Source organism: Eptesicus fuscus, chromosome 9 (assembly GCF_027574615.1).
Source record: "Eptesicus fuscus isolate TK198812 chromosome 9, DD_ASM_mEF_20220401, whole genome shotgun sequence".
NCBI classification, from domain to species: Eukaryota; Metazoa; Chordata; class Mammalia; order Chiroptera; family Vespertilionidae; genus Eptesicus; species Eptesicus fuscus.
Genome location: NC_072481.1, coordinates 23,969,350 through 23,983,218, shown reverse-complemented (window position 1 = coordinate 23,983,218; position 13,869 = coordinate 23,969,350). Strand labels below are relative to the sequence as shown.

The 13,869-nt window shown below is 48.2% G+C and overlaps 1 protein-coding gene and 1 non-coding gene across 2 annotated transcripts; both read right to left on the bottom strand.

The window, feature by feature from the left end:
* Positions 1–1,181: 1,181 nt before the first annotated feature.
* On the bottom strand, positions 1,182–1,370 carry LOC114235078 (U2 spliceosomal RNA). Its single transcript, XR_003621256.2, has one exon. It is a non-coding gene; the product is annotated as a U2 spliceosomal RNA (small nuclear RNA).
* Positions 1,371–9,265: 7,895 nt separating this feature from the next.
* LOC103294881 (acylphosphatase-1-like) lies at positions 9,266–11,927 on the bottom strand. The gene is made up of 2 exons (XM_054720716.1): positions 11,614–11,927; positions 9,266–9,272 (listed from the first exon to the last, which is right to left on the bottom strand). Exons 1-2 carry the CDS (start codon positions 11,925–11,927, stop codon positions 9,266–9,268), a joined length of 321 nt encoding a protein of 106 aa, XP_054576691.1.
* Between the last annotated feature and the right edge of the window lie 1,942 nt (positions 11,928–13,869).

Genomic DNA, 13,869 nt, shown 5'->3' with positions numbered 1-13,869 from the left:
TTCATACACGAGCTTTCTTTCTTTCTTTTTTTTTTTTTTTTTTGTTAATCTTCAACTGAGGATATTTTCCCATTGATTTTTAGGGAGAGTGGAAGAGAGAGGGAAAGACAGTGAGAAATATCAATGTGTGAGAGAGAAACACATCGGTTGGTTGCCTCCTGCATGCGCCCCAACCAGGGCCCGGGCCAGGGAGGAGCCCGCAACCAAAGTACATGCCTTTACCCAGAATCAAATCTGGGACACTTTGGTCTACAGGCTGACACTCTATCCACTGAGCCAAACTGGCTAGGGCTACATGAATTTCTCTTGAAGCTGTGTGTCTGTATAGGTGAGACTTTATTTTAGAGAAGTTTTAGGTTTATGGAAAAATAGATCAGAAAGTACAGAGGGTTCCCATATAGCTGCTCCCACAGTTTTCCCTATCATTACATTTGTGTGAATGAGTAGGGTACATTTATTACAGCTGATGAACCAAAACTGATACACTATCATTAACTAAAGTTCTTCGTGTGCATTAGGGTTCACTCTTGGTGTTGGACAATGTGTGGTTTTTGACAAATGTCATCATTACAGTATCATCCAGAGTAGTTTTATTGTCCTCAAAATCCTCTGTGCACCTCTTATGTGTCCCATCCTCCTCCCCCCTGGTCACCAGCCAACCACTGACTCTGGGTCCTGCCCTTTCCGGAATGTCCTATGCATAGGATCATACAGTATGTAGCCTTTGCAGGTTGGCATCTTCACTTAGTAACATGCATTTAAGGTTCCTCCATGTCTTTTCCTGGCTCGATAGCTCATTTCTCTTTATCACGGAATAGTATTCCATTGTCTGGATGTACCACAGTTTACTTATTCATTCACCTACTGAAGGACATCTTGGGCGCTCCGGGTTTTGGCATTTACTAACTTCATAATGCCTGGGAGGTGTCATGGTTTGAGGGCAGGGACTTTAGAATCAGCCTGAGTGGCTCCAGATTCTGCCACCAGCTGGGTGATCTTGCAAAGTTATTTAATCTCTTTCACTTTCCTTCTCCGAGAAATGGGGATTTGAAAGGCTACACTGCGATGGCTCAAATGGAATAGAAATTTCTCTCAGTAATAGTACAGGTGGGATGGGCTCCAAGTAAACTGCCACTCTGGGTAATTCAGGAACCTGAACACACCATTTCTTTTCTTTTCTTTTTTGGTGCACCCTTCCTGGAGGTACTGCAGTACCAGGTGGATGCGTGGAGTGGAGTGGACGGAGCAAGCTCCTTATTCCATCTCCTAATTCCAAAAATCCACTTAATATATTGTCCTCGACATATCAGATAGTAAACTGATAAGAACAGATACTACACTTGATCGTAGCCAAAAGGCTGAGAAGCGATCAAACCCACCATTTCAACACCAGGCTTCCAGTCACTCAGGGGCTTGATCCCTGCCAGAGGGCAGGAAGTAGAGAGTGAGGAGTTCACTCCCTCCCTTAACCTGGCCTGGAAGTGGCCCTCCTGGCCCTTGCTCACGTGCTATTGGACAGAACTTGGTCACATGACCTTACCTCACTGCAGGGAAGCTGGGAAATGTAGTTTAGTAATGCCCCTGGCTTCAATTCTAAGGAATTGAAGGAAAGGGAGAGTAGAGTTTGGTGGATAGCTGGCAGTCTCTGCCATGTAATAGAACATAATTCACAGGTTTGTGATGAGGATTAAATGAGAGGACTTGTGTAAAATCCATAGATTAGTGCCTGGTGCATTGTTAGTGCTCAATATGTGTTTGTTCTATGATTATTCACTTGGAATTGGAAGGTCAGAGCATTTCTGGGCTGGGGCCTTTGGAATGATCTGGATCAGTGGATTTCACACTGTGTTCAGCTGACCCCTCCTGACCTCTCAGGGACCCCTGGGGGTGGGGAGTTTCAACCAGAGGCACTCCTACCTTAGCCAGTTTACAGACTGGGTTCTAGATAAGATTCCATGGAAGAGAGGGGCCTGCAGCTTAAAAAACAAAAACGTAAGCACCATCGACCTAGGGCAATTCCCTGAAGTAACACAGTGGGTTCTTTCATGTCCCCAGGAGCCTCACCTTGTGTCAGCTTGTCTCTTGGTTGGGGTGGCTCAGGCCTGGGCTCTAGATTCATCTGAGACATCAGCGAAGACACCAGCAGGGATGGTGATAAGGACAGTAGAGACAGAGAGCCCAAGAGTCCCCTGAGACTATAGGCTGAAGTCAACCAACTGCTTTCTGCTTTGAATGGGATGAGGGCTTCTTAGCCTGACTCTGCTGGCCCAGGGTCCGGGTGGACAGGGACAGCCTCTGGGATCAGCAGGGTCAGACACACATTTCCCACCTGTCCTTGGGCAGGACTTTGCTCCCAAGTCCAGGACTTCACATCTGTGCCTGATACATAACATCCTGGCACACTGGCCCCCAGCCCAGGGTCCCAGCCCATCCAGATGGTTTGAAGCCAGCTCTATTGTCCCAAGTATTTGCTCTGTCTCCTGGCCTCAGGGCATCTGTGAACATGATGACCTTGCCTTCTTGTTATGTGTGTGCTATCAGGAGGCTGTGGAGTGGAGTGTTGGGAGTATGGACTTGGTGTCACCAGACTCACATTCAAATCCCAGCTCATCCGCCTGTTGTGTGACCTCTGGCTCACTCATTCATGTGACCTTCAGTGCTACTTCCTCTCCTAGGCCTTCAGTTTCTCATCTGGGAAATGCAGACAATAGTACCTTCTCTGAGGGTTGGCATTAGGATTAAGCAAGATAATGTGCTAAAACCCTAGAATAAGTCCTTAATAAATGGCAGCTATTGCCAATTATTTGTGATCCTAGCCAAGAGAGAAAGTTTAAAATACTAAGCAATGTATTGTAATACAGACTTGCTATAGAAAATCCTGAAGGATATAAAAGTCTCTTCCTCCTGTTGTAATCCGTTCTCCACCCACCTCCATATCTCACTCCAGAGGTTGCACTTCTTAAAATCATCTTTAATGAGCCATAAGCTCCAAGGTTACAGTCAAGAAACCTTGCTATGCTTTGCCTTATAAAGTCCCTCACCTGCTGGCCCTAGCCTACCTTTCCTCTTTCACTTCTTGCCAATCCTGCCCCTTCGTCCCCATCCTCCTTCAAGTTCCAGCTACACTGAACTGCTAATCCAGATGCCCTGTCTTTGCCAGTGCTATTTCCTCTGCTGGAAGTGCCTGTCCTCCCTTACTTCTCATCGAACTCCTACTCACTCTTCAAAACCCAGTCCATGTGTCTCCTCCTCTTTGTGAAACCCTCCTTGATTGCCCATGTTCCTTATGTGTCACATTACCTTGCTGGGAATAATCTGATATAGGCCCCCCCCCGCCCCTGGCCCCGGGCTCCACCAGGGCAGGGAGCTGGGTCTCAATCTCTTCTCTTCCCCAGGGCCCAGCAGGTGATCTGGGGCAGATTTTCTTGTGGTTTACATTTACATTCTAACCAAAACCCTTGCCCCAGGTCCAGCCCCGTGCTTCCAATTTCCCTTTTGTCGAAGGAACCATGGAGCTAAGGCCGGCCCTAGTCTGGTGGTTCTGATGGAGCCAGTGCTCCCTGGAGGAAGGCTGGGTGAGTTTAATGAAGTTAATGGCTGGGGAGGTATAAATGGGTTTGCTCTACAGAACAACCAGAGCGTGGACTCCATCTCTGGGACAAATGGAGAGAGAAAGGCAATGCTGGTATTTCTCCTCCCCTGGCTGTGTCCTGCGGAGACTTGATTGGCCAGGCTTCAGGCTCCTAAGGGCCCCTTACCCATGCACCTCTTAGAATGGGACTGGTGCTCGTGACTCTAGAGTTTAGAAGTAGTTTGAACTGGCCCTGGGACAGTTAAGTTGCCTTCTGTTGTCCTCTTCCCTTCCTGTCATTCTGCTGGTTTTGTACAGCCTGACCCAACTCAAATTTCAAGACTCATTCCAAACACTATCTCCTCCATGAAGAGTTCCTTGATCCTCCCCGTCCCTCTCCAAGCTAGGATGGATTTTCTCTTTTAATTCCCGTGGCACTTTTGGCATTGATTGTCTCATTTTAATATTTATTTAATTTTTAAGTTACCAAGCAAATACCTACTTATTTTAAAAAGTCAAACAAAAAAGGGATTTATTTAAAAAAATCAAGAATTTGCTTCTTCTACTTTTCCTCCCTCTGCAATCCTGCCCCTTTCCCAGTAAACCCTTTTAAGGGTTTGGAGTGTTCTTTTTATAGCTTTCTTCATGGTTGATGCGCGCGCGCGCACACACACACACACACACACACACACACACACACACACACACACTGTGGGAGACAGCTTCTGACATGGCTCCCAATGACCCCACTTTGTGTAGTCTTGCCCTGGTGTATTCCTCCCCTTGCGTGGGAGCTGGACCTAGTTACTTGTTTCTAATGAATAGAATACGACACAATTGATAGGATGTCACTTCCATGAATAAGTCACAAAAGATCGTAACTTTTGCCTTCTTGGTATTCTCTATAACTCTTCTCATGTGTTTGCTCTGACAGAGAGGGTCACCTGGTGAGGAACTGAGGGTGGCCCCTTGTGGGAAGCCACCACTTGCCAATACTGTCAGTGCACCAAGGAACGTGCAAGACTGATGGACCTTGGGTGTTAGCAGGGCTGACGCTAAGCACCGATTGTTCGTGTTGAGATAGTGGTGGTTCAAGGCAATTCCCTTACCTGATAATCCTTTTACTGTTTATCAAATTTTACCTTTGATATGCCTGTATGCATTGCTAAAGGGTGAATGTGTATTCAAGTGAATAAAAAACAAACAGTACTGAGAAGTCGGTGTGCCTTTTTAAGAAAGAGGTCTCCACCTGGCCCCCAATGCCTTCTAAATTCATATTTCTTGTATAGCATTTTCATTTGTGCGTCAGCCCCTCCTCCAGACCCTGAACCCTGCCTTGAAGGTTGTGGCAGCCCCTGGCCAATCACCACTGAGGAGTTGAGGACCTCTGTCCAAAAGCCCTGGAGGAACTTAATCCTTCCAACAACCACATAAGTGAGCTTGGACACAATCCTTCCACAGTCAAACCTTCGGATGACTGCAACCCCAGCAGACACCTTGATTACAGCCCCACAGGAGACCCTGAGCCTGAGGACCCAGCTAAGCAGTACCTGGGTTCCTGACCCACAGAAACTGGGTGTTGTTCCAACCTGCTGGGCTTTGGGGCAATTTGTTACATGGCAATAGATAACTAACACATCTTACATGCTGGCACTTTTATTTCTATAGGATAAATGTATAATAACATTATTAAAGAGCAAACAGGTGTACACATTTTAATTGTTAGCAGATGGAGCTATATTTCTAAAATATTGTAGCAATGCCCTTTCCATCAGCTCATGTTCTCACATCTTCATCAAAACTGATTATTATCAATCTTTTACAATTTTTGCTACTCCAGTAGGTGAAAATGGCATCTCATTATGTTTTTGTTACAGTTTGCATTTCCCTTACTAAAGAAGTTGAGCATTTTTTCTTATATTTATTGTGTATCTGTATTTCATTAGATAAATATTTACTGAACCCCTAATGTGTGCCAGGTGCTGTTATATTATCTATAATAATAAAAGCATAATATGCTAATTAGACTGATGTCCTTCTGGACGTCCTTCCAGATGACCTTCTGGATGAAGCCGCGGTGGTGGGGGCTGAGGCAGAGGTGGCCGCGGCAGCAGCAGGGGGCCGAGCCCCTTGCACAAATTTCATGCATCGGGCCTCTAGTTAAGACATAATAAGACATGGACCTTGCCCTTAAAGAGCACACAGCTTAGTGGGGAAGATGAACGTAAAAAAATAGATGATAAGTGCTGAAATAAACATTTGCATCCAGTATTCTGGAAACACAAACATAAAAGGGACCATAATTCCTGGGGTTGCTTGAGAAGACAGGTGGAGGAGTGAGCATTTGAACAAGATATTGAAGGAGGTGTAGAAGTTTGTCAAATGGAGAGGAGTAGAGCCTGGGCAAAGACCCAGAGGCATGGCCAAGTTGGCGTTCAGCAAGGCTGGAATAGAGGAGGCAGAGTGATGAGGGGATGAGGAGGAATGGGCTGGAGTTGAGAAGGAGCGGGTCAGTTATGGCTGATGGGGAGAGGATTCAGCTGCTAAGCTCAGGCCTTTGGACACTGTCATGCAGGCCACAGGGAGCCCCTGAAGACTTTCCAGCAGAAGAGTGACATGATGGATTGACACGACTTGGGTTTATTTGTGCATTTGCCACATCTCATTGACTAGAGGACATGAGGGTCTGTCTCAGTTTCATCCCTACGTCTCTCCCAGCACACAGCAGCATCCACACAGATTTGTGGACTGAATGAAAAAAAAAGGGGTGGGGGGAGGTTCTGCTTGAACCCATTGGGATGGGACTGGCTAATGTGGCTGAAAACATCCGTGTGGCTGTGAGTTGAGAGCCATAGACTGGGGCATATGGGGCTCAGGAAGGAAGAGCGCAGGTCCTGGTACCAAAAGATGGCCCAGGACCACAAAAGCCTCCCAGGTGTCCAGGACCCACGTGGGTTCCCTGCAGCTGACTCCTGTTGGGAGCGCTCCTGCTGCTTCCCACAGGCACGGGCTTCTCTCCAGGCAGCTCCTGCGAGACGTCCTGGGGCCTCGGCCCCAACAGACAGATGGCTTCCTTCCTTCTTCTATTTTGCCTTGGCGTCTTTTGCTTCCCAACTAGCCATGATGGAGGCTCCTCATTGTATTTTTAATAAGGCTAGATGGTCTCAAGGAGGAAAGAGGATGAGCTGAAAGAGCCCTTCATATTTCTCTTGTGCAACAATCCTCCCCCTGACAAATGTAGTTCTTTTTCTCGTGCATGAACCCCAATCGATTTTCCCTCTGTCAGAATCCCTCAGGCGTTGCGTCTCCTAATGGTAACCGATGAGGACACACTGGGCTCCTGTTGTTAGCGGAGCCGCCAGTGGCGCGGCATGTCTATGACCTACTCGCTGCAGGATTACAACGATTTGCCAACAGTAATAAAGGTACAATCTATTGAATGCCTACTGTGTGCCAGGCACTGTGCCAAGTGCTTTGCATATATAATCTGGTTCAGTCTTCTCACTAGTTCGGTGACATCTGTGTTATTATTATCCCCACTTTACAGGTGATGAAACAGGGGCACAGGGAAGTTAATGACCAGGTCAGTACAACACTGACACTGAGCAGAGGGGCCAGGACCTGCAGCCTCCGTATGGAAGCCCAGCGCCCTGCGGATTCACATCCAGGCTTCAGCCAACTCAAACTCTCCATGTGGGTTCCCATCATCTGCCTTAAAGGAATGTGTCTTCAGACGGCGCCAAGCTGGCCATTGGTGCAGCGTCTCTGCATGAGTCTCTTTTCATGGGCACTGGGGTAGGGCTTGGGTTCCTGCTCTGGTATTTTGTTCAGAGTAAGATGTACAAAAGGGGTTGAGCTCTCCAATCCCCGGGTCAAAGGCAGGATGGGGTTGTAATCTAGAGATGGAGCCGAGCATTAGACACCATAAGGAACCTGGTTGCTGGGGAAGTGGCTGGAGGGGGGATTAGGGTTCGGGGTGATTGAGGGAATCATGACCAGGTGTCTTTCCTGGGCATCTCACGTGAGTTGGGAGAAGCTCAGAGGGTCTTTTCTTCTTCTGTTTCTGATCTAGCTTTTCTCCCCCTTCTCTCCTCCTCTCTCTGCCCTCTTCCTTATCCTCTTCTATCAATATGGAAATAGCGTTATTGTTTTTTCTGAACATAAAAATTCATGCTCTTTGTAAAAATGTTAGTATAAATGTTTGAAGACAAATGTAAAAATGATCCCCATCATCTTTATCCCCCCGCCCCCCAATTCAGAAATAGACCCCATCACATTTGATGTGTAGCCACTCGCTTTTTCTGTTTGTTAGAATGGAGTCAGAGTATACAAACTGAGTTCCCCCGGAGCGTCTCACTATATGATAGACCATGGCCACCTCCCGGCACCATCTGTCGATCTGCCTTGCCATTTCATGTGTTGTGTGGGCTTTCACTTTTGGGTGGACCATTACTTACACAGATCTTGTTGGTTGTGCGTTCCTGAAACACGGATGTGCATGTCTCAAGGAACTGGTTATGGAAGCACCTAACCTCTTCCTACCATGCATCTTTCACTTGTTCGTCTCAGATTTGCCCCTGAACTGAAGACACGAGGGGTTCAAGGTTGACAAAAGAGAGGAGAGGCTCAATGTCCTCACAGACCAGGGGAAGGAACGATGAGAGAGAGAGAGAGCCCATTTTGGGCACCATGCTGGCAGGATGCCGGGACATGGGCAAAGGGGACACTGGGAGGCATTGCTTATGCAGGCAGCAGTGCTCTGGCTGATGGACAGAGCTTTCTTGGGTAACTTGACATTCTAGACGAAAACAAATCCCTGGCCCACGAGAGAATGAGATATCAAACTTCCACTCATCCATCAAATAGGCATCTACATCCATTCATATGTCAGGCTCGGTGCCAGGCACTGGAGATATGGAATCGAATAAATCATGGTCTGTACAAAGTGCCATGAAAAGATTCATGGGAGCAGAGAGAAGGGAAGGACTGCGACCTCTCTGGGCTGTTTGTGAGGAAGGCATTTGAGCCAGATCAGGGTAGGGAGTAGGGAGGAGAGGCGGGCTGGGGTCTCCAGGCTGGGAGACTAGGATATTGGCAGTTAGGTGGAAAGCAGAACGCATGCCTGACATGTAGGTGGGAGTGAGAAGGAGGAGAGTGGTGGATGGGAATTAATTGATTAGAACTGATTAGGACCAGGCCTTGAAAGTTATTTTATTAAAGAAAAAAATCTTTATTGTTGAAAGTATTACTTATGTCCCACTTTTTTTCCCATTGACCCCTTATAGCCTGTCCCCAACCCCCACCCCAGGCCTCCGCCACCCTAGTGTCCGTGTCCCTGGGTTATGCATATCTGCATACAAGTTCTTCGGTTGATCTCTTCCCACCCACTCACCCACCCACCCCTGCCTTCCCTCTGAGATTAGACAGACTGTTCCATGCTTCTATGTCTCTGGATCTATTTTGTTCAGTTTATTTTGTTCATTATATTCCATATATGAGTGAGATCATGTGATACGCGTCTTTCTCTGACTCTTGAAGGGTTTTGAAGGTCAAATGTCATGTTAGGGGATTTATCCTGTAGGCCTTTGGGAGCGATGGAAGCGTTTGGAGCGTGCAAAAGAGCTGATTCAACAAAGATCTCTCTGGCCACTCTCAGGGGAAAAACTGGGGCCCGAGGACCAGGCCCGATGTTCTTCATGGCCTGCGGGAGAGATGGAGAGGGTTCCAACTGAGGCACATGTCTTGGGGGTGCAGACGATGGGGCCTGTGAGGGAGGGTTAAGGAGACAGAGGGCACTGGGTTTGGCACAGAGCAGACATGGGGGCTGGGAAAGGTGAGGGAGGAGGCAAAGGTGAGGGCAGATCTCTGATTGTCCAGGCTGGGAGGCACGAAAGCTGGGAGGTGGCAGGTGAGGGTGAGAACAGGACACAGACATGACAGCAGGGATTGTGCTGTCCTCTCTCTTGTGCTGCCTAAGGCAGTGGGGAGGAGTCAGCAAAAGACCAGTCTTGCTCTGTTTTGCGTTTGGATTCTCAAAGGGTCATAGGCTTACTGTCAAGAGGGCCTTGGAGATGATCCCACCCACCTCCTCATTTTATGGATGAGAAAACTGAGACCCAGAGAGGGAAGGGATGGGCCCAGGGTCACACATGAAGTCACTGGAAAAGCTGGGGCTACATCCAGGCTCTGTGATTCCCAGGACAGGCTGGTCCCACCCTGCCAGGAGCCATGACCAGGTGTGGTAGCAGCTGTGGGCTGTGGAGCCAGACACACCTGGCTGGGAATCGGGGCTCTGCTACTAGCCATCGACCTTGGGCAGGTCCATCAGCCCCTCCGAGCTTCAGTTTCTTATCTTGAATATAGGACTAACAGTCCTTGTAGTGCAGAGTAATCACGAGGATTGAATGAGACATGTGCCTCAACAAACGCTGCTTCTCTACCCTCTGTCTCTCCTCCAAGCTTGGCCTCATCATTTCCAATCTCCCATCTCAGAGCAAATCTTTTCACTCTTAACTGAGGCCTTACAAATTTTCTGAATTGGCCATGATTCAGATTAATGGAAACTTCATACCTTTAGAAAGTTCCTTTCTTTTAAAAAATTTTATTTATTGAGAGAGAGAGAGAGAGAGAGAGAGAGAGAGAGAGAGAGAGAGAGAGAAACAGTGATTTGTTGCCCTACCCATTAATGTATTCATTGGTTGTTTCTTATATGTGCAATCTTGGCATATCGGGACGATACTTTAACCATCTGAGCAACTCAGCTAGGGCTTTGGCAAGTTTCTTAACTTCCCTAAGACTTGGTGTTTTTATCTGTAAAGTGGGGAAAATAACCCCACCTCCCAGGATGCTTTGGGAGTTAAAGGAAGTGATACAGGTAAGGCATCTAGCACTGTGCCCAGCCTGGGGCACATGCTTCATGCCATCTCAGCCATCTCTGAATAGTGATCACCTGGCTCCCAGGAGGCATTGAGAGCCTGTGGATGCCCTCGATGGAGCACCAGAAAGAAGCTGAGCCTGGCATTTCAGAGGCTCCTCGAGGGTGTCTCGAAGCATTTAGAAAAGGCTGATTTAGGTGGAACCATCTCCGCTTTGCTGTATCTCTTTTTAACTTATTTTGCTTTGATTTTTCCATTTGCTACTAAGCATGTATGCGTACCTGCCTCTGTGATCTGTGCATTAAACACGGCTAACTCTTCAGTGTGAGGAGGAGGCTGTGTTCATTCACGTTTTTTCTTTCTTTCTATTAATGAACACGGAGCTTTTGACATGCATTGGGATACTATGTAGTCTATTGTTGTTTTTGGTCTCAATACAATTAGAAAGGACTTTAGAACAGTGAGTCCCCTTGGACAAGGGGGGTGAACCCTCTGGATTCCTGGATTAGAACATTTGAATTTGAATTTAACAGGCATGATCCACATCTACTATTTTGTCTACTCTCAAGGGCAAGCTACCTTTTCACATCGAGAAAAAAAGCCAAGTCCTTAGCTGGTTCCATTCTCAGGGCCTTTGCACGTGCTGTTTCCTCTACCAGAAATGTTCTCCACTCAGCTAATTTTAGAGTTTGCTTCTTTACTTCTTAATACACATTGTTTCTAATATTACAATATTATAAATATTATTATTTTTTATATTTTATTGATTTTTTACAGAGAGGAAGGGAGAGGGATAGAGAGTTAGAAACATTGATGAGAGAGAAACATCGATCAGCTGCCTCCTGCACACCCCCTACTGGGGATGTGCCCGCCACCAAGGTACATGCCCTTGACCGGAATCGAACCTGGGACCTTTCAGTCCACAGGCCGATGCTCTATCCACTGAGCCAAACCAGTTAGGACTATAAATATTATTTTAAGGTTCTAAGGTGTTTTTATTGATTGGAATTGCATGCAGTTGTCATCCTTCCATGAACACATGAAATTACAGTAACATTCAAATATCTGGTCCTGTTAAATTCTAATCTTGAACACAGAACAGTTCTCTCTCTATTAACAGCAGAAAACAAAACCACTGAGTTTATCTTGGAAAATTTAAATTCGGGCCATTGTTGAACAATTTGGAAAGCTGAGCAATCCAGCTTAAAGATGATTTTCTCGTTGTTGATGGATTGTTTTTTTTCTTTTCTGTAGATGTGTGATTTGGGACTTCGTCTGGTCTCAAGTTGTTCCCACATAGGGCGCACCTCGGAGAAGGGACCTGGTAGTTGTCCTGGCACTGTGCCCCGGTCAGCACTCTGCACCCAGCCTGCCACTCCCAGCTGTCTCCCTTCAACCTGAGTGTCCTTGCAGGAAAACACCCCTAGAACCTTCCCCGACACTTCCCAACCCACTGAGAACAGGGTGGCCCCTTCTGCCATGCTCTGATCCTCATCTTCCTCACAGGCCTCCGGGATCCCATGGGTTTTAACCACACCAACAGTTCCCCGAGCCAGGAAAACCACCATGCTTAGAAGCTTAGAGTGGCCAAGCAGTGTTTACAAATGACACATTCTCCCCTCTCTTCTAGGCATACAGGGACCGTGTCTGATTTTACTCACTGTAGCATCCCCCATGCCCTGGCAAGGCCTGGCCCAGAGTAGGTGCTCAATGAATAGTTACTGAATAAATACCAGCCATGGGGACTCAGAGGCTGAGCATCTGGGGCATGATGGGAAAGGCAGACCTGGGAGGGGGCCTGCTGATTTCACAAAAGCATTGCCCACCCACGCCTTGGGTCCTGGAAAGGTGAGGAAGTGGCAGATGGCTCTCACTTGGCCATTGTGACCAAAGCACAGGGCCGCTGTTTCGTTCTGACATAGCAGGACACAGAAAAAGGGGTGGACTGTATGCTTCCTTTCCACCCGCCAATCAGACGTATCACTGCAAGGCTGGGGGGTCTTCGGAGTCCCCACGTGACCCTCACTTTCACACAATATCATCTCACCTTCAGTGAGCGCTGCTCTGGAGTGGGCTCTCTCCTAAGTGCCTGGCCTGAATAATTCATTTACTCCTCACAGCAATCCTGTGAGCAGGGCACAAATCGTATCCCCATTTACAGATGGGGAAACTGAGGCCTGGGCCTGGGAAATAACATGCCTAAGGCCACGCAACTAGACGATGGAAAAGCTGGGATTTGAACCCAGGACGCTTTGGCTCTAGAAGCCCCGGGTACTGGAGTGACCCCACGGCACTAGGACCAGCGTGGGGCAGGCATTGGCCCAAGTCATCCAGCTCCTTTTGGAGAAGCTGGGCTGGAGCTCAAGCCTGCTGACCCCAGGATGGGACTCCCTTCATAGCCTCAGGCAGTGTGGCATAGGGAAAGGGTGTGGGGTGGGAGTCAGTCCACCTGGACTTGAATCCTGCCCCCAAATGACCATTTAGTAGCTGACTCCAGAGTCCGGCTGGGCCCTGTGGCCTGGGAGCCGGAGCACCTGCCTTGACAGCACTGGGCACCGAGGAAGGGGCCACCACCATGTCCCCATGCGTCTGCCCCTTGTCTTTTGAGTCTTACCAGAAAGAACTGGGGGCACAACCCCAGCTCCTGCCCTCAGCCTCGGAGGCTGGGGATCCAGAGTTGACAGAGGCTCATCTGGGTGCCATCGGAATTGCGGCCCCCTGGTCTGGTCTGCCCAGGTCGAAGCACTTCCTTGCCTCTAAGCTTTGAAGCCAGCGGTTGTAGGTGAGGACTTTCTAGAATCACAGAACATCCTCCCCAGCCCTGGCCCCCACTGCCCGTCTCCAGGGCCTTTTGTCCTCAGTGGTTCAAGGCACCTGGCAGCATCTTAGTGTGGAATGAGCACTGGGCTTGGAGTCAGAAGACCTGACCAGCACTTAGACCCTGACGCCTGCTCGCCGGGTGACTTGGGGCGGGTGACTCAGCATCTCTGAGTCCCCGTTCCTCCATCTCTGAAACGGCTTTGCTTTTTAAAGGGTCGCTCTGAGGATTTCATGCAATAAAGTCAGTCAGGGCTCCTCAAACTTTTCTACCAAAGCAGAACCCGACGACGGGCACCCTGGGGGTTGGAGCGTGTAGCTTCAAGCAGCCGGCCACAAGCTCCCAATTTATTTGAAGTCTCACTGTCGCTTAAAAATTTATGTGCAGTTTGCATTCTGCTCCATAATATACGCACGTTGTTTCTTTTAACCCCCAAACAGTGTTTTAAGTTGTTTACCGTTGGGTGATTTTCATGCCGGCAAGTAGGGCCATGCTCGTCACGTGGCTCTGCAGGCTCCCTGGCCCGTGGCCGGGAGCCGCCAAGGGTGGGTGTACCCCAGCTTAAGAAGCATTCATGTAAGAGAAAGTGCTCTGGAAAGAGCAAA